This window comes from Triticum urartu, chromosome 6A (genome assembly GCF_056163025.1).
Source record: "Triticum urartu cultivar PI428250 chromosome 6A, HENAU_Tu73, whole genome shotgun sequence".
NCBI classification, from domain to species: domain Eukaryota; kingdom Viridiplantae; phylum Streptophyta; class Magnoliopsida; order Poales; family Poaceae; genus Triticum; species Triticum urartu.
The window spans coordinates 77,007,522-77,032,461 of NC_141878.1; the positions used below are offsets into that span (position 1 = coordinate 77,007,522).

Below are 24,940 nucleotides of genomic sequence, written 5' to 3' on the forward strand. Positions count from 1 at the left end.
CACTGCTGAAAAGAGCTGCTAGATGCGGCTATAGGGGCTGCGAGACTGGCGACGGTGGCAGCGGAGGGAACACGAAGCCAGTCAAGCTCCCAGAGGCCATCAGAGCGTCGAGGGCCAGCACCAAGCAGAGTGCCCGTGCGACGATCCTGAACAGAACATGAATCAAAGTCGAGAATGACCCTACAACTAGAGTCAACAATCTGACCACCAGATATGAGTTGCATGGTAAGTCGAGGAACATGAGCGATAGAGGGAACATGAAATGAAGAAGTGCTAAGAGTGCCTCGACTAGCTACATGGAGGGGAGTGCCATTAGCCGTAAGAACACGAATAGGAGACTCGACAGGTTGAACGGAGGTCAAAGTGGAAGAATCATAAGTCATATGAAAAGACGCTCCGGTATCAAGAATCCATGGGGATGTACCTGAATGAGTAGAAGGTGGTTTCTCAATGCTAGAAGAGTCAGCCACAGAACCTGTAGAAACCGTCGGTGAAGAATCCCAAGCATCAAGCAGGCATTTCAGCTGTGCAATCTCATGCGCAGACAGGGACACGCCCGAAGAGGTCGAGGTAGAAACACCTGCCGACGATAAGCAGTCGCCTCCACCCGTGGAAGTTGTGTGTAGAGTCGACCGAGGGTAGCGAGTCGATGTAGAGCCGCAATCACTAGGTGCAAAAGTCGTGGGAAGAGTCGCTGAAGAACGACCAACACCATGCAGAGAAGCGGCTAGAGGAGGCGGTGCAGATGCTGAAGAAGTTGATGTAGAACGGTCAGCAGCACCGATGGATATCGCATAAGGTGTCGAAGTAGGTGACAACCACCACCTCCAAGCGGGCGAGCACCAAGCACCAAGGAACGACGTATTTGTGAGACAGGATCAATGTACGGAATACCGTTGAAAAACATCAGGCACTGCGAGAGAGGCGTGCCCGACCAAAGCATTGCACCTCTCTTTTTTTAACTCTTTTTTCTCTTTTTTTTCTCTCTTTTTTTCTTTTTTTTTGAAACACAGAACTCAAGCCAGGAGCCGGAAGCAGAAGCAGGCCAACTGGAGCCCGGCTGCCCACAAGCAGCCCAAAGCAGAGAGATGCACGGGCCGCGCAGGCAGGACGCGCACACACACAGGAAGTAGGTTGATGGATTCAGTCCAGTAGTCCACCCAGTCAAACACACCTCGAGCGTCAGATGAATCCAATGCCCGGTCACCGATCTAGCACGGGAACCGGTGGCCAGCGGCTGATCTTGGACGGAATCCAGCGGCCGGCGGACGCGGACGGCAACGGGAACCGGCGGCCGACGGACGCGGGTGGCAGCAGGAACCGGCGGCCGACGGACACTAACGGCAGCGGAGCGGCCTGGAGGAGGCGGAGCGCACGCGGACGGCCTGAATCGGGGCGGCAACGGCTTGGCCGGGAGGAGGCGGAGCCGCGGCGGTCTGGCCGGGAGGGCACGGGGCCGGCGTCCAGCGCGGGCGTCCCGAACTCCCGATCGACCAGAAGGCAGAGCAGGCGTCCTGGGTGAGTTGGGTCAGAAAAACAACGAACAAGAGGGAGCAGCGGCAGCGTATGTCCTTGGCATCGATCGATCTCACATCGATTGCTATAGAGAGATCGATTAAGAAGAGATCGATCGGGAGAAGAAGACTGAAAAAAAACCGATCGTCAGGCGAGTTGCAGCGCAGGAGAAAACCTAGGCTCTAATACCATGTTGGAATAGCAACTTAATATTATTAGGAGGCCAAAGGCAGCATATATACAAATACATGAGGATGCCTGTTAGCGAACGTGTGTTCGTGTCCTCTGTGCATGCCTAGTTTTTAGCCTAGCATCGGTTGAGTCAGTTGAGCTGTACATATATAAACCAGTGTAACACCAGATGATGAATACAAGAGCTGTTGCACGCCCTCTCTCTCTATATCTCGCTCTGGCTCCAACATGGTATCAGTTTAACTGAGATCCGTTTCTTCCGCTGCCCCACCCTTCCCACGCCATGAGCTCCTTCTCCTCCAACTCTTCCACCGGCGACTCCTCCGACGACGAGCCGTTTGATCTCCCGGTTGCCACCCAAACCCTGCCCACTCTTCAGGTCCAAAGCCTTCGCATCCGGGACCACGTTCTCATCACCCTCGACTATGAGAAAGAAAACTACGGCCTCTGGCGCCGTCAGTTTCTCTCCGCCCTCGCCAAGTTCGGCCTCACCGATCATGTCGACGGCTCGCCGGCGCAGGCTACATCCGACTGGGCGCTCAACGACTTCGCCGTCCTCTCGTGGTATAACTACACCGTGACACCCTCAACCTTGGAGATCGTCCAGGAGCGCAAGAACTCAGCGTACACCATATGGCGCTCGCTCCGCTCGCTCTTCCGTAGCAACCGCGATGCGCGCATCACCTATCTCCTTAATGAATTTCACAGTTTTCTTCAAGGAGATCTTTCCGTTGTTGAGTACACTTCTCGGCTCAAGCAGATGGCTGACACCCTTCGGGACCTCGGCCATCGCATCAAGGACCGCGACCTCGTCCACAACGTCCTCCGCGGCCTCGACGAGCGCTTCCAGCACGCCGTTCCCCACATGACGAGTGGACGTCGGCCCTCCTTCATCAAGCTGCGCTCCTTCCTCCAGCTCGAGGAGCAGCGCCTCAGCCGCCAGGCGCGCGTGGCCGCGCGCACCGCACTCATCGCCCAGGCCAGCGCCTACTACGCGGCGCGACCTCCGGCGCCGGCGCCGGCGCCCGCTCCGGCCTCCTTCAACCCGGCCCTGCTCGGCCCTCTGCCCCACGCCGCCAGCAGCTCGGCCGGCTCCTCCGGGGCACGCGGCCGCCCAAAGAAGCGCAAGGCCAACCCAGCGGGGCCTGGAGGCTCCTCTTCCGGCGGGGTTGCTCCTGCTGGGCTTCTCCCTGGACCGCGTCCTCCTACTACTGTCGCCGGCACCTTCCAAGGGATACTTGGTGCCCGGCCACCTGCCCCGACTCCGCCCCAAGCGCACCAGGCCACAACGGTGGCGTCGCCTTCCCCACAATGGGATCAGGCGGCTATCATCGCCGCCCTCAATCAGATGGCGCTGCATCCGCCCTCTGCACCCGGCGGCGAATGGGTCCTCGACAGCGGCGCTTCGTCCCACATGAGCTCCGGTTCCGGTATTCCCTTCTCCCTACCCAACCCATCCTCTCCTTCTTCTATCATCGTCGGCAATGGTTCTCTTCTTCCCATTACCGGCGTCGGCTCTACTTCCTTCTGTACCCCCTCCCGACCTCTCTCCCTTCTTGAAATTCTCATCTCTCCCTCCCTCATCAAAAACTTAGTTTCCGTTCGTGCTTTCACTCATGACAATTTAGTTTCAATTGAATTTGATCCCTATGGTTTTTCTATCAAGGATCTGGCCACAAAGACGGTGCTTCTCCGATGTGACTCCTCCGGCGACCTCTACACCTTCGCCCCGTCAAGCCACTGCCTCACCGCCGCCGTCACCGCCGACTTGTGGCACCAGCGCCTCAGCCATCCTGGAGCCGCCGCCCTTGCCAAAGCCTCTTCTTTTTTTGATTTCAGTTGTAATAAAACCTCGACGACACATTGCGAGGCTTGTCGTCTAGGCAAACACACTAGACTTCCCTTTAGTTCTTCTTCCTCTCACACTTCTTTTCCTTTTGAACTTTGTCATTGTGACTTATGGACGAGTCCGATCTCAAGTGTATCTGGTTATCAATATTATTTGGTCCTTTTAGATGATTTCACACACTATGTCTGGACCTTTCCCGTACGCCGCAAATCTGAGGTTCATAGTCTCCTTGTTCAGTTTTATGCCTACGCTCAAACACAATTCTCCCGTCCTATCCTCGCCTTTCAGACCGACAATGGGCGTGAATTCGACAATCTCGCAAATCGCTCACTCTTTGCCTCTCACGGCACGCTCTTCCGCCTCACCTGTCCCCATACTTCCCAACAAAACGGCAAGGCCGAACGGATACTCCGTACCCTCAACGACGGTGTTCGGACCCTCCTCCTACACGCCTCCATGCCTCCTCGTTGGTGGGCCGAAGCCCTTGCCACGTCCACCTATCTCATAAATCGGCGTCCCTGCAAAGCCAATCTCCTCACCACACCATACGAACTTCTCTTCGGGACCCCACCCGATTTTCGTCATCTCCGTGTTTTTGGATGCCTCTGTTATCCCAACCTCATTGCTACCGCCCCACACAAACTCTCCCCTCGATCAGCGGCTTGCATTTTTCTCGGTTACCCGGACGAGCGAAAAGGCTATCGTTGTTACGACCCCATTACCCGGCGCATCCTATTCTCCAGGCACGTAACTTTCGTGGAGTCTATCTTTCCATTTAAAACGCTGCCAAAATCTCCTGAAGACTCGCCCGAATCAGCTCGTGATCCACCTCCCGCGGACTACGTCGACGTTGCATGGCCACCGCCTACCCCGACCCCTCCTGGATCGCCACCTGGCCCACCCATGCAATCCCCGCCTCCCACTCCGCACTCCACTCCTTTCCCCACATCCCCGCCCGGGCCCAACTCTACACCCGCTGGCCCACCTACCCCACCAACTCCCATGCACCACGTCTCTCCAGAGCCGCCTCCTGCGCATGTTCCACACCCAATGCTCACGCGTGCACGCCATGGAATATTCCAACCGAACCCAAAATACGCCAATCTGCATGCCACCACAATCTCTCCAATTCCCACGTCCGTTCGAGCTGCTCTCAACGACCCGAACTGGCGCTCTGCCATGCAATCCGAATTCGATGCTCTCCTCGCCAACTCCACGTGGACCCTTGTCCCTCGCCCACCTCACACTAATATTGTCACGGGCAAGTGGGTTTTCAGGCACAAAACGAACGCCGACGGATCCCTCGAACGGTACAAAGCTCGTTGGGTTGTCCGCGGCTTCACACAGCGCCCGGGCATCGACTTCGGCGAGACTTTCTCTTCGGTGGTAAAGCCAGCGACGATCCGCACCGTGCTTACTCTGGCATGCTCACGCGGCTGGCCGGTGCACCAGCTCGACGTGAAGAACGCCTTCCTTCACGGCCTCCTCGACGAACAGGTCTACTGCTATCAACCTGCTGGATTCGTCGACGAGGCTCGCCGCGATCATGTGTGCCGCCTCTCCAAGTCCCTATACGGCCTCAAGCAGGCTCCGCGGGCTTGGTTTCATCGCTTCGCCACCTTCGCCGCCACCATTGGGTTCACCGCCTCGCGCTCCGACGCCTCGCTATTCATACTACGGCGGGGCGGCGACACCACCTATCTTCTACTGTACGTCGACGACATCGTCCTTGCTGCCTCATCGGCGGTCTTGCTTCGCACCATTGTCGATCAGCTTCAGCACGAGTTCGCGATGACGGACATGGGTGCTCTCCACTACTTCCTCGGCATACGCGTGCAGCGCACCTCGCGTGGGTTCTTCCTCAACCAGACCCAATACGCCGAGGACCTTCTCCGTCGCGCCGGCATGTCGCAGTGCCATCCCGCTTCCACTCCGGTTGACACGTCGCCCAAGGTTGCCGCCGACGTCGGCCTCCCCGTGGACGATCCCTCGGAGTATCGCAGCCTCGCAGGCGGGCTGCAATACCTCACTATGACACGCCCTGATCTGGCGTACGCGGTCCAGCAGGCGTGCTTGCACATGCATGATCCACGGGACAGTCATCTCGCCATCATCAAGCGCATTCTACGCTATGTTCGCGGCACCTCCACCCACGGTCTTCTACTTCCGATCTCTCGGTCGACTGAGATCATCGCTTACTCCGACGCCGACTGGGCCGGCTGCCCCGACACCCGCCGCTCTACCTCTGGCTATTGCGTTTATCTCGGTGACACGCTTGTCAGCTGGTCCTCGAAGCGGCAGGCCATCGTGTCACGATCCAGCGCGGAAGCAGAATACCGCGCCGTCGCCAACGCCGTCGCCGATTGTGTATGGCTACGGCAACTTCTCCATGAGCTCGGTGGCTCACCGCCGAAGGCTACCATCGTCTTTTGTGACAACATCTCGGCCGTGTATATGTCCACCAATCCCGTTCATCATCGGCGGACAAAACACATCGAGTTGGACATTCATTTTGTCAGAGAGAAGGTGGCCCTCGGCGATTTTCGCATTGTACATGTACCAACGACTCAACAGCTCGCAGATATCATGACCAAGGGTTTGCCAACATCGGTCTTCCAGGCTTTCCGGTCCAGTCTTTGTGTCTTGCCAAGCAGCGACGACACGACTGCGGCGGGGTGTTAGCGAACGTGTGTTCGTGTCCTCTGTGCATGCCTAGTTTTTAGCCTAGCATCGGTTGAGTCAGTTGAGCTGTACATATATAAACCAGTGTAACACCAGATGATGAATACAAGAGCTGTTGCACGCCCTCTCTCTCTATATCTCGCTCTGGCTCCAACAATGCCAAAAGACTAGAATGCAAAAGATCTAAAGTCATCACTAATATAACTCTAACAAAGGCAATATGTAACAAAATCAGATTCAACTGATAAGCGGACACATTCGTCTTCATCGTTGATTCAAGTACTCTTTTTATATTTGGAATAGAGAAAGGTGTGGCAGAACAAAGAATAGTAACTCAGTAGAATTAAATAAGGAAATCCCACAGAGAGAAATCTTTGGTTTTGTGTTTACATACCTCATCCATTTCAGTTATATACAATCCAGACTAGGCATCCAAATGCGTACATATGAACAATTTAACCGGTGCTAGATATCGCATTACTCTAGGATGCTCGGTTCAGTGATAATCCTGTATAGTGTCTACAGCGGGATATTCTAACTAAAGCAGCTCCCAGTAACACAATATTGTGGTGTCTTTCTTGAGGCAAGTACTAATTGCTAAATTTACGTCGTGCTAAATCGATTCAGAAAGGTGTGTTTCTTGAGACTAAACTCGGCCCACTTCTTTTTCATGAGCTTATTATGATAGTCGCTTTGTTCTAGGAAATTTATGGTTGTTGCACGCTTGCTGCCTCCTCCAAAAATTATAAAATTCTCATTATTATATATGTCTTCCTTCTCTTCTTTCTCGGACTCATTTTATTACAATTTCATGTCTAATGATAGTTATTTTTTTCGAACTTGATCCTACAACTGATCTGTGTACCCATCCTAGCTATGCTATTTTGACAGAAGACCCAAGGCCAGAGAGTTCCTTTGGCCAAATTTGCAATCAATGAATATGATGTGCAAACAATCGGAATAAGAATGGAGCCGAGTTTCAACGCGATCCTTGTTAAATATCTCAACTTGGACAATCAGCAATGCAGAAGCATTAGGAAACTTCGAGAAACATCTGAAAACATCACAATTTGCTGCCGTAGTTGCAAGCTGATTGAATCACATAAAATCAGTAGTACAGAAACAATACCGCGCGCTACACATACCAACTTGCATCAGGCAAGATGAAAGAATGAGGCATCGTATATGATAAGACAATGCTATCAAATAATCCTCTCACAAGGTTTACCAGCTTGCAATATTTCATTTCCTACTCCCAACATGCTCAGCAGACAATTTAGTGTATGTAGAAGAGGTAGGCAAATAAAGTGAACTGGATACAGATTGCAAGCTTCATATATAGACAAACTGGAGCGACAAGGCTCAAAATTGTTCAGAATACTGTTGTGTCAATGGCATGACGTTCAACAAATTTTAGTAGGTGGGATTGCACACAATCTATGATTTCATCAAGCATAAATGCAGTGAGCCATCTACAAAGAAAAAACATTTAGTCCATCAAATAAGCTAACCATGTGGTCAAAAGCAACTATCATCCCCAGTTTTTCCGCCTTGGAACTGATACCTTGTTGCATCCTTATACCATGTGTTCAATTCTTTTTTTTCACTCTAGCATACCAAGGAATGAAGTGAAAACCTTTTGCAATGCTCGTCAGTTCCGTAAGGAAAGAAAGTAAAGAACGGTTGTCAACCAAAATTAAGATGGTTGAATGTTTATTTGTAGAAGACCATCAAAGATAAGATTACAAAATCGAAATTAAATTTTACTAGGACGTTCGCATGTGCGTGCACACACACATGCAACTATTACTATCATAATCATGTTGCATGAAAGATGAAATGGACAATAATTGCATGTAATGTTAACTAGCTAGTAAACAAGAGTCAAATTAACATACATGGAAAATTCTTATGATGCCATGATTGTTTGGATTGCCTCACCATGTGGAAAATTTTATGCAACTAGCTTTGGATGGTTGTATCTTCAGTTGTATATCGCCAGGCTCTATGCAGTGCTTTATTTTATTACTTAATACTTGTATACAAGGGTTATGACAACTTTGAGGAGAGTATTAGCCACTAGATCTGGCATATTTTTTCTCTTTCGAGAATCAGATTTGGCATATGTTGATCTAGTGGATTATGGATGTAAGGCTATATGAATAGATCGCAACCTATTCTTATCATGCCAGATTGTTTGGATTACTCTATTATCATACATATGCTTATTATTATGTGCCACTATTATAAGAGATGCTACTGGTATACATATGAGTCCAATTTACTCTTTAAGAAAACCTACCAAATCTCGCTCAGTTGCACTTTTTTGATATATTATTTATTCCAAAAAGAATATAATTAGAGGTTGGGCAAATATACTATGGGGTCAAAGTTGTTTAGGAGCGAGGTGCTTGAGGAGGGTGATGAAGCGGGAGGCAACAGAACAAAATTACAACACTAAGACATGGCAAGGTAGATGCTTAAGTAGTACTCCCTCCGTTCCTAAATACTTGTCTTTCTAAACATTTCAAATGACTACTACATACGGATGTATGTAGATATATTTTAGAGTGTAGATTCACTCATTTTGCTCCGTATGTAGTCACTTGTTGAAATGCCTAGAAAGACAAGTATTTAGGAACGGAGGGAGTAGATCTCATCCAAATAAGTAACGGATGGTGGCCAGGATTGGGGCATGAGAGGAACATGCGTGTGGAGAAAAACAAGGTAAAGACAAACAACCGCATTACAAATATGAGAGTACATGCAAGAGGCTATGCAGTAGTAGTGAAGGGACCTTTACATCGAGTGAATTTCTTGATGAACGTGTGGCGCAAGTGACACGCTAACCGTTCAATAAAGCAGGGAATGAGTAGCATTTTAAGGCCATCCGAACAACATTTAGTCCCTTAAGATCAAGATTTTTCCTCTAGCAACTGATATGGGCCGTTCCCCATCTAGTAGCTAGATTCAATGAAGGTGGAGGCCTGAAAGATTGTGCTGTTTGCGGAGACCTCGAATACACAAGGTTCAAGTGGAGATGCATTCATAAATAACACTGACACCCCACTACTTTTGGCCAATTTATCACTGTTACTCAGGGGATCTCGAGTCAGTCGTATAGAGTTATTTGGTTATGCCTCGCTGCCAAGAGCTAGGCACTCTGCATTACTAGAAAATAGGTTAGCAACATGAGTAGATTATCCCTAATCAACAGGTTGATTGCTTATTTATAGAATACTTATGTTTATGTAGCTTTGGTCCAATCAGTGAAGAGGGAGGACAAGTCTTCATTGGAGATGGCAAATGTCGGTGTCAGGTTGCTCAATGTGCTTAGATCTCTCTCTCTCTCTCTCAATGTCTGCTTAGATCCCTATCTCTCAACGTGTGCTTAGATCTCTCTCTCTCTCTCTCTCTCTGTGTGTATGTGTGTGTGTGTGTGAAACCATTCATCGGGTCTTTTCGAGGCTTTACATATGGGAAGATGCCTTTTGTCTAAAAAGAGATGTTGAGTCATTATTGATTTAGAGGAGAAAAATAGTCTTAGTAAGTCAAAATAGAGCACAAGTATTATGAGGTGAAATCGGTGCAAATGAATAGCCCTCCTCCTACATATACAAACACTTCCATCTTCATCGGGCAGATAATATATACATCAATCACATCCACACTAATGCACTCATCCACACTTTGCTCTTTCTTTCAGTCTCATAACACATTAGTATATACCAGTTTGTTGTTATAATATAACATAAACTCATGACATGGGATATTATTCAAAACAAAAATGGTTGATGTCAAGGTGTAGGAATAGGAGCCATCAGGAATCAGGATAGAAGCATCATACTCTAGAGATGCCTGATGTGCATACTTCAAGACTACATTGATTACCTCATTGGTTGCGCCGTCCTTAGGTGCGTCGTCTGGAGAGGTTTATTTTTCATGTGTTTTGTTGACCATGCCGCCAACAGGAGGCATGTCGTAATTTCGCTTCTATCGGAGATGATCCGCCTGCATCTGGACCAAGAAGGCCGCAAGTTTTTGGTGGAACACCTCGTACTCTTCACCCGCTCCTACATTCTGGACCAGCCGACAGATCAAGGTCTGGGGTCAAGCCTTGGCCTTCGCCCAAGCTATCTCCTTACCAAGGCCAAGTGGTTCCTCAAGATTGCGCGCAAGCAAATCATGTGCCTCTATGTTCGTCTCAACAGGCTGGACGGTGGCGATATACAAAGCTTGGTCGGGACCATGATCAACTACCTTAACCTCTGCTTCTGAACAAGAGTGGGTGCAAGTATTTTCATTGCTTTAATCGTCCTCATGATCCCATCTTCAATTGTTCTAGTCGAGGCGACATAGACTCACTGCTCGCGGATGCACATGTGCTTCTGTCTACCCCGCCTCCAGCAACGGGACCCATTGTAGTGATCAACTTCACCGATCTGGTGGAGGTGCTCCATCCTTCGGGACCCATGATAACGCAAGTACCTTGCTATCCCTGCATGTGCGCGTGAGACAAGAGCTCCTGCTCACCGTCTGGAACTGTTTGCTTAAAGAGCAATTTTAAGATAGTCCCTCAAAAAAGCTCGTACCTAATTATTACGGAGCGTCCATTCTTTCTAGGGCGCTGCTACAAATCATCCGGCTGACGCTACCCAATTTTAAACCTCCTCGTTAGCCGTTAGATGAGGCTTTGCGCAGCCGTCCATTGTGCCAGCTAGGCCACGTACACAGCCCAAGAGAAAATTGAATCCTCGTCTCTCCAGTGCAACACCCATTCACCGCTCGCAGCTCCCGTGGCAGCACCTTCGGCGTCCGGCGGCGCTCCATTGCATCACCTGCGAGGGCGACGCTCCATTGCATCTCCAGTGGAGCTTCAACGACCCCTCAACGCTTCATTGCAGCTCCGGTGACTCTTCGTTGCAGCTCCGGTGGTGCCTCATCGACTCCGGCGAAGCTTCAACGAGCCCCTACTGCGCTTCATTGCAGCTCCGGCAACGCTTCGTTGCAACTCCGGCGGTGCTTCATCGACTCCGGCGAAGCTTCAACGACCCCCCGCTGCGCTTCATTGCAGCTCCGGCGACGCTTCGTTGCAACTCCGGCGGTGCATCATTGACTCTGGCGAAGCTCCAACGACCCCCCGCTGCGCTTCATTGTAGCTCCGGCTTCTCTTCGTTTCAGCTCCGGTAGTGCTTCATCAACTCCGGCGAAGCTTCAATGGAGCTCCGCGGCGGCTCCATCGCAGCCCGGGCGGCGCTCCATTGCAGCTCCCGCGGCGCGATAAAGCTTCCAGGGCAACACCGACGCGAGCAGCCGAGCCTCCTCCTTGTGTGCTGCGTTGCATCACCGGCGGCGAGCGGCGCCCGACTCCGGCCTTCGTGCTGCGTTGCAACAGAGCCGCGCGAGCAGCTCAACCTCTCCTCCCGTGTGCTGCGTTGCAGCGCCGGCGAGCGCCGCGTCGAAGCACCGGCGTCGACGAGCGTCGCATAGCAACACCGGCAGCACCGTCGAGTCGCAGCGCCGACAGCAATCAAGTCAACAACGAGGCTGCGTTGCAGCACCGGCTGTTTCGTCAACAAAAATCACCGCGTCACAACGCTGTGGACCTTGAACAACAGCATGTGAAGCTTGAGAAGCAGACCATGGTGGTCGCACTTGGACGGAGCCATGGCGATACACGTGCGAAAACGAAGGGGATCGACTGGTTTTTTAGGAGATAAGGCTACTGGAAACAGGCTTGTGGTGGAAAAGAGACGAAGGGGATCGAGCGCGCTCCAGATGAAAGATGAAGAGATAAGGCCGGCACGTGGGCGAGCCCCTACCAGGACGCGTGGCGCCCGTAGCGGGCGGTTTAAGCCTGAGAAAAATCATCCGGTAGAAAACAAACATTTTCCTTCTTTTTAATCCAAAGGCCTATATTTAATGCGATAATAGGTCATCCATGAAAGAGGTAATAGGTTAGAAAAAAAGGAAAACACGAGAATTGGAAAGGTCGAACTTAATAGCATAAAATAGTTATTTTATTTCTACCATATGGAGAGCATTCAAATAAAGTAAATTATTTTATTTCTAATTATCATGATTGATGCCATTTTTTGCGGGGTGATCGATACCATTTAATGCCACGATTTACAGGGAAATATTGTGAGGTCGCGAAGAACAATTCCGGATCCTCCTCAGAGCCAATATCATGATGATGGCCAAACATGGATCTTGTTTCAATCTCATGGGTTGAAAGGACAAAAAAGGAAAAACAATCCGAGATTAAAAGCTAGGGCCATGAAGAAAGGACTCTCGAGTTTTTGCGCCCCCAAAAAAAGGACTCTCGAGTAAGCGATTCCAATGGGGTGTTGATCTAGTACAGGATTTTCCGAGGGAGAGATCAATCTGGTGTTGACGGCTTGCTGCCCACTTGTGTTAAGCATGTTGGGAGTAGCAAATGAAATATTGCACCGTAGAGGCCCAAGTGAGCAGCAAGCCGTCAACGACTCTGAAGATATTTTATTCTATTTGATTAGGGCACTTAGAGCATGTACAATGGTGCTATCTTATGAGTGCCACATATAATAAATGCTGAGGTGGAGGAGAAAGAAATCACAAAAGAATGTTGGTCTTTTTCTATTTTAAGAGATGATCTCTTAGCACAATATGTCTCGCCATATTTTTAGGAATAACTAGTTATTGAATATAAGACTAAGATATATACAAAAATTCACTTTGGCACATGGGAGTGTATGAACCTGCCATTGAAAAATGTATTTCAAAATGTTAAAAAATTCCAAACACAAATTTGACGCGTACATCTCAACATTGTATGTGCACACGCAAGGTTTCGTGAAAACCCGACATTTATACGTCTCATGAAAAGCGTTTTTTAACACTAAATTTTGTCTTATTTACATTGACACAAACGTTGTCGGTTTTCCGCAAAACGAGTCTCTGTGCACGTAGAATGTCAAAATGTTGTCGGGAATCATTTTGTTTGAATTTTGTGGCAATTCAAAAAAAAACATTTTAAAAACCAGAAGCATATGCCACATACTTTTTTGTTATTTCTAAATTACATGCAAGACTTAAGATAAGATTGTCGTATCATTGTACATGCCCGTATCTTATTAATTTGTTGTTATTAGGAGGAGAATTTACTTTGATTTAGTTGGCAACGAAGCACTGTTCTGCAGTTAAGTGATGAAAAATGATAAATGTGTAAAGAAAAAAATGTTGACTATATATTAAAAAATGTTAAACTTGTATATGAAAAATACTAATCAAGCATTTGAAAAATATGAAATATGTATATAAAAAAATGTTCAGTGTGTTTCAGAGAAAATTTAAACTTGTATTCGGAAAATGTTAATCAAGGATTTAAAAAATGTTAAACGTGTATAGAAAAAATGTTGACTATGTATTAAAAATATTAATCAAGCATTTGAAAAAAATGTAAAATAGAAAATTTTGAACTTGTATTCAAAAATGTTAATCAAGTGTTGAAATAAAAATGAAATGTGTATTGAAAAAATGTTGACGTATATTAAAAAATGTTAATCTGGCATTTTAAAATGTTAATCAAACATTTGAAAATTATTAGTCGTATGTAGGAAAAATGTTCACCATGCATCTAAATAAATTTTAATCCTGTAACTAAATATTATTAAAAGTTTAAGAGAAATTTATGTTAGATATATTAAAAAATGTATACAGAAAAACCATAAAAACCCAACAGAAAATATAAGAAAAACCAATGAAAACGAGAAAAACAGAAACAAAACTGAAGAAAAAAGAAGGAAAAAAAAGAAGAAGCTAGTGAAAAACAAAAGGAAACAAGGAAAAGCTAAAAAACAATGAAAGGAAAACAAACTGTAAAAATAGAGAAATAACGCCAAGCAAAACCGGTGAATAAACTACAAGAAAAAAACCCCAGGGAAAGTAGGAAACGGGCTCTTTTCTTTAACAAGGTCACGACCTACTATTTTAAGACGAGCTGGACGACCCAGTGGCAAGCAGCGCTGCACTGCAACCAGGAGATCCCGGGTCAATTCCCACGCGCTCCTTTTTCTCTAGTCTATTTCATTTAAGTATACACAAATGGGCCTGCCTGCAACTCTCCACGCTTCAAGCGAGACCGAAGGAACACTCGCTATAAGCGAGGTATAGCCTTTACATTCCACCTCGCTATAAGCCTACCTTAGGCGCGCCCCAAACCATCCCCTAGCCCAACAACCAAAACACAGCCGAAAAAACGCTTATCTACAAAAAAAGCTAAGAAAACAAGCAGCCGCCGCGAACGAAAGCTCATATTCCCCGACCCATGCGGTCAGCCTATTTGGGGGGGCGGGGTGGCCCTATTTCGTCACCATTAAAAAAAGCTGGGATTCGAAAAAAAGTTCTGGATTTAAGACTTGTCGCGAATTTAAAAAATCGTCCAAAATTTCGAAAACATTCTAAAGTTAAAATAATATCAACAACTTATAAAATGTTTCGAATTTTAAAAAATGTCAGAGGTTTGAAAGACGTTCATGATTACATTTTTTATTAATTTTAAACAATGTTCTATGATTATAAAAATGTTAACGAATTAAAAAATATTATTGAATTTTTAACAAATGTTCACCAATTCATAAAATGTTTACAAATCTCAATAAATGTTCACGAATTTTAAAAATTGTTCCCAAAGTCAAGAAAATGTTCAGGAGTTTCAAAAAATATTCACAAATTGTTTTTCATGAAATTCCAGAAATGGCTCGGAATACAATGTTAGTGGATTTAAATATGTTTGCGACATACAAACATGTTCTCAAATTCAAAAATATTCATGAATTCATAATATGTTTGCAATTTCAAAAGCTGTCTCGGAATTGAAAAAATATTTCATGATTTCAAAATTGTTCGTGAATTTGGAAAATATTGGGTGTGTTTAAAATAAAAAATATGAAGGAAAAATAAAATAGAAGAGAAAACCAATACAAAAAGACAGAGAAAATAACACAGAAATAATAGAAAACCAGTTTGTGAGAAAAAAGACACGATCTGCCACGTGGGCAGGCCCAGTTCTGTGCGTATGGGTACATGTTGTATGTTATTTCTGAGTTTGCCTAAAAATATGCTTTGAATTTCTAAAAAATGTTTGTGGATTTTGATACATTTTTCAACTTAAAATATGTTCAAAACTTGAGTCACTTATTTTGGGACGGAGGAAGTACTTCTTGATACATCATTTACCTTTTTCGAAACAGGGAAAGTTTATTTTTCTGCAGAACCAGTTGCTACACGGAAAGAACTTCTCGGCAAGTCGCTTCCAATCATCAGCTTCACAAATAAGGGCGTGGACAAGACCAAGTGAAGGGCATGAAGTCAAATTTTGTTGCTTAACTAGATCATTGATGGCGCACGTTGCCGCGCCCGTCTATCTGTATAATAAATATATGAATGGGGAGGCTTTCTTCTCTTCATGGCGTTGGGTATGCATTTTCCTTCTGGAAACAGCCGGCCCACGAAGGCCTACGTGCGAACGAGGACCCAATCAACCACACGCATTCAATTTTGTCGCCGGAGTAGCTGCCCAGTCCAGTCGCAGTAGGTGCAGCAGAGTTTGATTGAACGGCTGAAAACGTCCAAAGTTGAAGATCCGACGGCTACGAATGCTAATAGCCTGAGATTGCGGGAAAGGTGCTCGGTTATAATGTATCTAAATGTACCGGGTGGATGATTGACATGCTGCGTGGTCTATTTGCTCTTCTAGCCTCCTCTTATTTTGTGCGTAAACTGTGTGCTCTGTAGTAGGTGTAGTCATGCACCGCGTGGCGCCTGCTGCGTGGACCTGCACCGCGTGGCGCCGCTGTCCTGCGACGGCCTCCGGCGAGCCAAGCACCGCCAGGCGCCAGCTCCGCCTCCAACGCCCATCACCTCCTTCCTTCCCCCCACACCCTGAGCTCCCCCAACCTTGCGCCATACGCATGCCATGGCCGCGCTCTCGCTATGGCTTCAGCACCGCATGGCGTGCTGGGCAGCTGGCGCCTCCTGCTCCTCCGGATGCGGGGGGAACGGGAAGCCGCCATGGCGGTCCACGACGCAGCGGTGCCCGACTAGGTCCCTCCTCCTATTCGCACGTCCGGGGAACCCGGCGGCCATCCAGTACGGCACGAAAGCCTGCAGGTTCAACATATGTGTGGGACTTTACTTAGTCACTAGATCATTGATGGCGCGCGTTGCTGCGCCCGTCTACTTTGGCTCTTACATGTCTTAGGGATACGAAGTAATTTGTATTACATGTGTTTGCAACGTTTTGTAATATTGTGTATATTGCAACTTTTGCTGTCCCCATTATTTTCAAAATAATGTTCATTGAATAGAGGATTTCAATTGGTTTAAAAGAAAGTGACATAAGAGAAGAATTCAATTGGTTTGAAAGAATGTAGCATGTTTTTGTTCTTAGGTCTAATGGACTTGTAGTTGATTCGAGGATGTGTCTTAGGTGTACATGTAACTTGATTGATTGTGACAGTCTCAATGCATTTATGATATTTGTGAATGGGACATTAGAAAATTTCTAACAAATAGAGATTACACTACCCCCAACTAAGAGGAATTACACTCATCATGTTACAAAGAACTGAGGATAATGTGATCCAACTTAAAACTGACGCTTAGCTATTGCTTTCTGACTTCAACGGTATGACCTTGATCATGCAGGCTACAAGTCGCCTTGGATCAACCTCATGACCTTACTTGAGGTCCTTTAAATTCTAAGTGTTGTACATGGCCAACACATTAAAGTTTGTTTCAAGAAAAAGGAGTAAAACCAGAGAAGGAATCAATATGTTGATTGGTGTTCAATGTGTCATTAGATTCATGGTATTTGCTTTGAGCATTCCTTGGATGGGATACATGTCCTGATTGATTCATCTGTACGAAGGGGGGAATGACTGAAATGTGCTGGATAAAGTGGAGAAAGGGTGTTCAAAGGGAAAGGCACAACAGGAAGCATTAGAGTGGATCCAATAATTGGTACCTTTGAGAATGAATCAGTGTGTTCATCGATGTTTGGCATGTGATTATGAGTCATGATCTTTGTTTTGAGCAGTCCATGGAAGGGATACATCTCTAGACCGATTGATCTGCACAAAGGAAAAAATGTTTGAATGGAAAGAGACAAAGATATATGAATGGATTCTAGATGTGGTACCACTGAGTAGTAAATTGTCGAGTGTTTTAGTGTGTATACTGCTAACATTGTGTATAAATAGAGAGATGCCATGTGAGTAGTCAGGTTAAATGATTACCAGATTGTTAGTTGGTGGGCGGATACTAATGCAATACTACTTTCTAAATTATTGTGTGTAACTGAAGAGTGAACAATTATTTTTTGTTATCTGTTCTTTATGACTATCTTGATTCGTAAACACATCATGATGTGCACGAAAAGAAAAAAAGAGGAGACATTTTGTATCCAAGAAGGAACACCAGGAGAACATGTCACAACTCACAAGGAAGAATAACAATCTATATAGAAGGGCGCCAAAACAGCGAGTAATTCGAAGTTTTACTTACATGGATTTGAGCTTGAGAACGGAAAACGCTTACTTGAAAATCATTCAGGATTTCCTTGGCTACTCTCAGTCTGAAGCTCCTTGCATCTTGATAACTATTCAGTTGGAAATATTCTTCTATAAAGTGGCTAGTCTCAACACAAGAAGTTGGCACTGCAAGACATGAAAGAATGAAAATGACAACATCATCGTTCTTTTCTTGTTTCTTAATATGGTCATCTACATGATCCATAAATGACACAAAAAATTTCCACGACATGAGATTTCCTACTACTGCAGGGGTTTCCTACTAAAAGACCAAACAAACTGGAGCCAGGTTAGAGAATAGTAGAAATAAGGACAAGATATGATGATCCTCTAAAAAATATTTAGCTTCAGTTTAGGCTAAAAATCAAGTGGTTTCGGTGTAATCCCTATTCCTATCAGATTCAATGTTAGAGCAAAAATATGTACTCAAAATTAAGATGTCATCATAAAATAATCTACAGTAGCATGCAAGGTATTCAATAGTATTATATCAAATAGGTTATTTAGCACAAGATAAGATCACGTGAGGGACTTTTAAGACTGATTGTGGATGCCATTCAAATTTCTATTGGGAGGATACCATAATGAAGTACAACTCCAGATTCATCTACTCCAATTCGTCAAGAAAGTTGATTGTATACCAACAGAGGAACTGAAGATACAAATTAGGTCAATGTGAATATGAGCTTACAAATGTTTAGTTTAGTGTGCAGGCCACCTTATCTAAATTTAAACCCTCTTGGCAGAAAAAAAAGATGTGGGGAACTGCAAAACTTACAACACCAAACCCTTGATCTAAGGATCCTGTAGTTTTGATTCAAAAAGAAGCAAGCAACATTTCTGGTAAGCTGTACATAAGCATAAACCATCAACCATATCCACAAATGTTTATAAAATGCATATGCTGGCAAATTACAAAGTAACATGTGTTAACAACCTCTCGAAGAGAAGAAAATTACTTGTAACAACAAGAGTTTTTCTCTTATTTCCAAATTTTTCAGTGATAGGACACCGTTCGTCTCCTTGCTCAAGTGTTTGGCAGCAGGCGCCTCTCCAGCCGGCGGTACATTTGCTGCTCCGCTCCCAGTAGTCGAAGGAAGGACGTCGCAGTCGCTGCTGACGCATCACTACCTCCAGCCCCCACCTCCCCCTTTTGCTCCACCCAAGTTTATGGATGAAGAGGAAAAAACAATGGTTAGCTGTTTGAACTAGTTCTTAACTTTGCGGATCTCCACCAATGCGGATCTCCACCCGCCGGCGCCTGACCTTAGCACCGGGGTGGTCCGCTCCGGTGCCGGCCGGATCTGGATCGCGATTTTCTTGCCTCCGTGCAGATGACGGAGGTGAGGACTCCTCGACGGCCGAGACCTCCGAGGCATCGCGCCGGCGTAAGACTGACGAGGAGCTGGCCGCCGAGTTTTGGGCCGACATTGGGTATCCTACATCATCCTCACGAGTATGGGAGAGACCGTCTTCTAGGCGAGGATCTGCTCAGAAGGATGGTGCACAAGAGGTAAACGGTTCTCCGACCTCGCCGACAATTCATTCGCGGGGGTCGCCGCCGGCTGCATGCCGGCACGTGAGGGCTCCGGCTATATCTAGGCCTATGGTACGGCCCTGGATCGGACCTTTCCCTGCCCCTAGAGTCTCTCCCTCTTGTACTCTGGGAGATGCCATGCCCTCGGCCGGCTTGGCGAGGACGGCGGTGATCACGCCGACGGCGCCTCCGATGTTTTCCTGCGACGGGCGTTTCGCTGGACGAGTCGGGGCGGTCGATAGGCCTGGGCCCTCACCCGATCTCAGGTGCGTCACATATGAACCGTTCTTTACGCATGGTTAATCTCAACCGTTGGTTGTTTCATATGTGGAACAGGGACACTCCTCGCAGAAACCCTAATCTTCCTCGATCCTTCGTGGCTGCCGTCTTCTCGGGGATGGGTCGCGACGCGTCCGCGCCGCCGGGCTCTGGGCAGGTCCGACCTGCAGCCGCCGCGCCGATGCCCTCGGACGCCTCCTCGTCTGGTGGTGCCCCTGGCTTCGCACCTGGGGTGTTCCCCCCGGTGATCCCTTCTTCCTCCGCTCAAAGTGTCATGCCGAACCTTCCCCAACAGACTCCAGCACCGGGGCAGCAGCAACAACAGATGTATCAAATGCCGCAGCAGTTCTTTCAGCAGCAACCGATGTATCATGCGCCGCCGGGGTACATGCAGCAAATGGCGCCGGTGTACCCATATCAACCAGCCGGCCCTTTCTTGAAACAGAGCCATGGTCACCCCATTGCTGTCCAGCCAATGGCCTTTAACGCTGGTCTGGCAAACCCGGCGGCCGGAGTTCAGACAGGGAATATCCGTCCTAGGAAACCGAAGGGAGGAAAAGGAAATCGGCCTAAGAACCATGCGGGAAATGCCCCGATCATCGCTGCTCCACCCACCTTGCCTTATCATGGCGTACAAGGTGCTCCGGCTTTTGTCTCGGGGCCTCTTGTGACTGTTGCTCCTCTTATGGCACCGGCTCAACAACAACATGATGTGGCTCAGGCGGCACCTGCTCCCGGGGTGAACACGGTAATGACCAAGTTGTGGTGTACCAAGTGTCAGTCGGCCGGACATGTGGCTTCAGATTGTGAAACACAGCAGTATTGTTTCATCTGTAACAAGGCGAACCATCCGATGACTACTCGGCGTTGTCCAGCTCTCAAGATGCCGAAGCCGGCGGCGATGCTTTGTGGCTATGGGACTGAGAGCATGGCCTTCTTTCAGATGCCTGACAATGTTTGCAGGGCAGACCTCGCACCACAATCCTCCCCAACGGCTCTTGTTACGATCTCGGGAGGCTCTATCTCTTCGAGCATAGTGGAGGCGGAGGTTGCTAAGATCGCTCAATATCAGCAACAGTGGACGCGGGAGGCTATCCCTCATGGCCAGAATGCTTTTATCATGTCTTTTCCCAGTGACGAGGTGCTCCTGAGAGTTACTGGTTTCACGGTCTTCATCAAATCGCATAATGTCACTTTGGAGTTCAAGGCTTGTCATTCCGAGGAGATTCCGAATCGTTTTGAGCTTATTCCAGTTTGGGTGCATGTGCACGGAGTTCCTCACGCTCTCCGGCATTTCTTGGGTCTCTGGGCAGTTGGCTCTGTTATTGGCGCCACTCTTGACGTCGACCTCCTTTGCTTGCGCCGCCGTGGTATTGTGAGGATTCAGGTTGGCGTGCTTAATCTTGATGCTTTTAAGATGAGCCCTGTCAACTCCCTCTCGTCGGATGTGGTTGTTCAGAAGAAGGGCTATGAATTCCGGTACACTCTGGAAGATGATGATTTCCGTGCGGACGCTGATTTTGTGCCTCGCGTTTGGGAGCATGGCGATGATACGGAAGGGGACAAGGAGCATGATCGAGAGGACACTTCAAGGGCTGATGACAAGAGCAAGAGGCCGAAAGCGTCTTCGTCGTCAGCTAACACGGCGGCATCATCTTCCTCGGGAGGAGTGGTTCCGATGCAAATCACCTCTTTCACGACCGTTCCTGCCAGTACACATCCATGCTTGGCATCGTGGCCTTTGTTGGGGAACCCGCCAGCGGCAACGGAGCTCGTGCCTCCCCAGAACCCTCCCTCGCTTGCCAGCTCTGCACCGCCTCCACCACCTCAACCGGATGCTTCGCCCATCTCAACCATTCGGACATGGGTTGATGGGCCTGCGGCGCCCTTGGCGATGGGATCACCGTCGGAGGCTGCTTTGGAGCATCTGACGACACCGACATCAGCTTCTTCTCGGTCTTCTGGTCGTCGGGGTGTGATTTTCTCCCCGGCGGTGCGTGCAGATCATGACATGGCCTTGGCGACGCTTCGGGCGCTGTCTCCTGCACCGCCGTCGCAGTACGAGGAGGTTGCTCCTACGAACGCTGTCATGGAGGATCAGCTGCAGCTTTCACGGTCTCCCGCCGCGTCGCCGGGGCCGGCGCTGTCCCCTTTGTCGCCGCCGCGGGACGTGGAGGCTGCTCCTTGTATCGCTGTTATGGAGGATGAGCTGCAGCGTTCTAGGTCTCCCGCTGCTATGTCGGAGCCGTCTACACCACCTTTCCGGCCCTCTGGGATGCGGGTTGCTTCGGAGTTTACTACTTCACCGCCTAGACGTAGCGGCCGCCATGTTGTGGGGGCTGATGGGGCCTCTGTCACTGATGAGGATTCCATGTAGAGGGCCATGCGTAGAACGGCATCGCGGAACCTCGACTTTGATGGTACGTCTCCTTGCAAATCTTTTCTATCTTTTGATAAAGCCAAAATGTCTTCAAATATTGCTAGCCTTGGTATTTCATTAGGTAGAAATGATGCAGTAGTTGATTTCTCAGTTAAAGCTCTTAAGCAAATGGAGTTCGACTAGCTTACGGTTGCTCCTAGAACGCTTCTGACGGCGGATCCACTAGTATCAGATGAGGAGGATGAGGAGTCCGATGCCAACCATGATGGCAGACTCCTTTCTCATCTGGTCAATGATACTACAAAGGTCGACTTTGAAGATACCATGCGTGATACGATGCTTTGTGAGCTCGTTGCATCGGTACGTAAGAACAAGTCTAACTCTGGTAGTAAAAAGGGTCGCCCTAAGAAGAAGACCAAAGTATCCAAACGTAATAAAGTTTCTCCATGAAAGGAATGTTTTGGAATAGCAGAGGTCTTGGTGACTTGGCTAAGTACAAACATATTTCCGATTGTGTTAGGGATCATGCCCTCGACTTCGTGGCAATCTCTGAGTGCAGTAAGCGTGACTTTCCAACGCGTGATTTGGACCATTTTTCATGTGGCAAAGATTACGAATGGCATATCCTGCCGCCTTCAGGGAGGTCCGGAGGTATTCATTTAGGAATACACTCCACTTACTTGGAACTTCTTTCAACTTCAAAGGGTGAGTATCATATTAAATTCCACCTTAGAAACAAGTCCGATAATTTCATTTGGAGCTTGGTTGCCGTATATGGTGCTGCTCAAGATGAATTTAAAGCGGCTTTCCTCAAAGAACTTGTCAATACTTGCAGAGAAAATCCTCACCCTATGCTACTTGGGGGGGACTTCAATATTTTGCGATACCAGCAGGATAAAAACAATGATAGGTTCGACACTCGATGGCCGTTTCTTTTTAATGCTGTCATTGACAGTCATGATTTGCGGGAACTCTCTCTCTCTCGGGGTGCCAATTTACCTGGGCCAATAATAGATCTATCCCGACATTCGAAAAACTTGATCGGGTGCTAGTCACCACAGACTGGGAATTTAAATATCCATTAGCATCAGTGCGGGCTTTGGAGAGAATTGAGGCCTTATCGGATCATGCTCCATTGCTTACTGATTTTGGTCAAGCAGCACCCACTTCGAACCGCCATCAGTTTAAATTTGAACTGGGGTGGCTCACTAGAGAGGGTTTCCCTGAATTGGTTAAAAAGGTGTGGCAACGCCCAACACGGGGTGATACACCAATTCAACGTTGGAATAATCGCATTTGTGCGTTGCGCCAATTCCTCCGCGGATGGGCTAAACACACCGCTGGGATTTATAAGAAAGAGAAGTTGCGACTATCTGTCATGATTGACTCCTTAGATAAGATCGCGGAGGTGAGGCTTCTATCTGCGGCTGAGATTGAGCAAAAAAGTCATCTCAATGAGCAGCTAGCCCGTCTCTTACGCGAAGAGGAAATCAAATGGTACCAACGGTGCAAGAGCGACTCGTTGGTACTTGGGGATGATAACACGAAGTACTTTCAAATGTTATCCAATGGCAGACATAGAAAAAAACGAATATTCACCCTTGATCAGGACGAGGGTCGCATTGAGGGGGACGCTCCGCTCAAGGACTTTATTACAAAATACTATAAAGACTTGTTTGGTCCTTCCTTGGAAACTACGCTGGAGATGGATGAGTCTATTTGTCATGACATCCAGCAGGTTTCCGCTGCGGAAAATGAATTCCTAACCTCTGCTTTCACTGAGGAGGAAATATGGACTGCGATTTTTCAAATGCAACACAACAAATCTCCGGGACCGGATGGTTTTCCGCCGGAGTTTTATCAATTTTTTTGGGATATGTTAAAGTCTGACCTGGTTCAATTATTTAATGAACTGCATGCTCATAGACTAGACATCTCCAGACTCAATTTTGGTGAAATTATCCTTTTACCAAAGATAAAGGATGCCAATCGGATTCAACAATATATACCGATTTGCTTATTAAACGTGAGCTTCAAAATTTTCACCAAGGTCGCGACTAACCGCCTGAATGGGGTCGCAGACCATGTAGTCAAACCAACACAAACAACTTTCATGCAAGGACGGAACATCTTAGACGGTGTTGCTGTCCTACATGAAACTGTTCATGAGTTCCACCGTAAAAAGTTGAATGGGGTCATCTTTAAGATTGACTTCGAGAAAGCTTATGATAAGGTGAAGTGGCCTTTTTTGCTTCAAACTCTTCGTATGAAAGGGTTTTCCGATACTTGGTGCCGATGGGTTGAGAACTTTGTGTCTGGAGGTAGCGTGGCTATCAAGGTGAACGATGACGTAGGCAATTATTTCCATACTAGGAAGGGGCTATGCCAAGGTGACCCCGCATCACCTATCCTTTTCAACATCGTGGCTGATATGCTAGTTACTCTCATTGAGAGGGCCAAGCTAGCTGGTCAAATCACCGGGGTCATTCCTCATCTAGTAGAAGGAGGCCTGTCAATCTTACAGTATGCGGATGACACCATTTTGTTTTTGAATCACGGCCTAGAAAAGGCCAGAAACCTCAAATTGTTATTATGTGCTTTTGAGGATCTTTCTGGCCTTAAGATAAACTTTCATAAGAGTGAACTTTTCTGCTTTGGCGAAGCCACAGAAACTTCACAAGAATATGCTGATATATTTGGATGCCAACTAGGCCAATTTCCGATTCGATATCTAGGTATTCCTATTCATTATCGGCGTTTGACAATCGCTGAATGGAAACATGTTGAAGAGAGACTGGAGAAACGGTTGGCGAGCTGGAAGGCCAAACACTTGTCCTATGGGGGCCGACTAGTTCTGATCAACTCGGTTCTTACCAACATGGTCCTTTACATGCTATCTTTTTTTCATCTGCCAAAAGGTGTTCTCCAACGCC

General features: G+C 47.4%; 2 protein-coding genes and 1 long non-coding RNA gene across 3 annotated transcripts; 2 read left to right on the forward strand and 1 right to left on the reverse strand.

Annotated features, from left to right (window-relative positions):
* Positions 1-1,895: 1,895 nt before the first annotated feature.
* On the forward strand, positions 1,896-3,408 carry LOC147964050 (uncharacterized). The gene is made up of 2 exons (XM_087528777.1): positions 1,896-3,137; positions 3,374-3,408. The coding sequence occupies exons 1-2, from the start codon at positions 1,991-1,993 to the stop codon at positions 3,406-3,408; spliced, it is 1,182 nt and encodes a 393-aa protein (XP_087384903.1). The 5' UTR covers positions 1,896-1,990.
* Positions 3,409-9,985: 6,577 nt separating this feature from the next.
* Positions 9,986-12,219, reverse strand: LOC125515272 (uncharacterized). Its single transcript, XR_007286913.2, has 2 exons — positions 10,831-12,219; positions 9,986-10,736 (listed from the first exon to the last, which is right to left on the reverse strand). It is a non-coding gene; the product is annotated as an uncharacterized LOC125515272 (long non-coding RNA).
* Positions 12,220-19,745: 7,526 nt separating this feature from the next.
* Positions 19,746-22,025, forward strand: LOC147964051 (uncharacterized). Its single transcript, XM_087529810.1, has one exon. The coding sequence runs from the start codon at positions 19,746-19,748 to the stop codon at positions 22,002-22,004; it is 2,259 nt and encodes a 752-aa protein (XP_087385936.1). The 3' UTR covers positions 22,005-22,025.
* Positions 22,026-24,940: the final 2,915 nt, after the last annotated feature.

Coding starts and splice junctions, on each gene's coding strand:
- LOC147964050 (XM_087528777.1), top strand. CDS start 1,991: ATGAGCTCCTTCTCCTCCAACTCTTCCACCGGCGACTCCTCCGACGAC. Junction 3,138..3,373: donor CCACATGAGCTCCGGTTCCG/GTATTCCCTTCT, acceptor TTTTCTATCAAG/GATCTGGCCACAAAGACGGT.
- LOC147964051 (XM_087529810.1), top strand. CDS start 19,746: ATGGGTCGCGACGCGTCCGCGCCGCCGGGCTCTGGGCAGGTCCGACCT.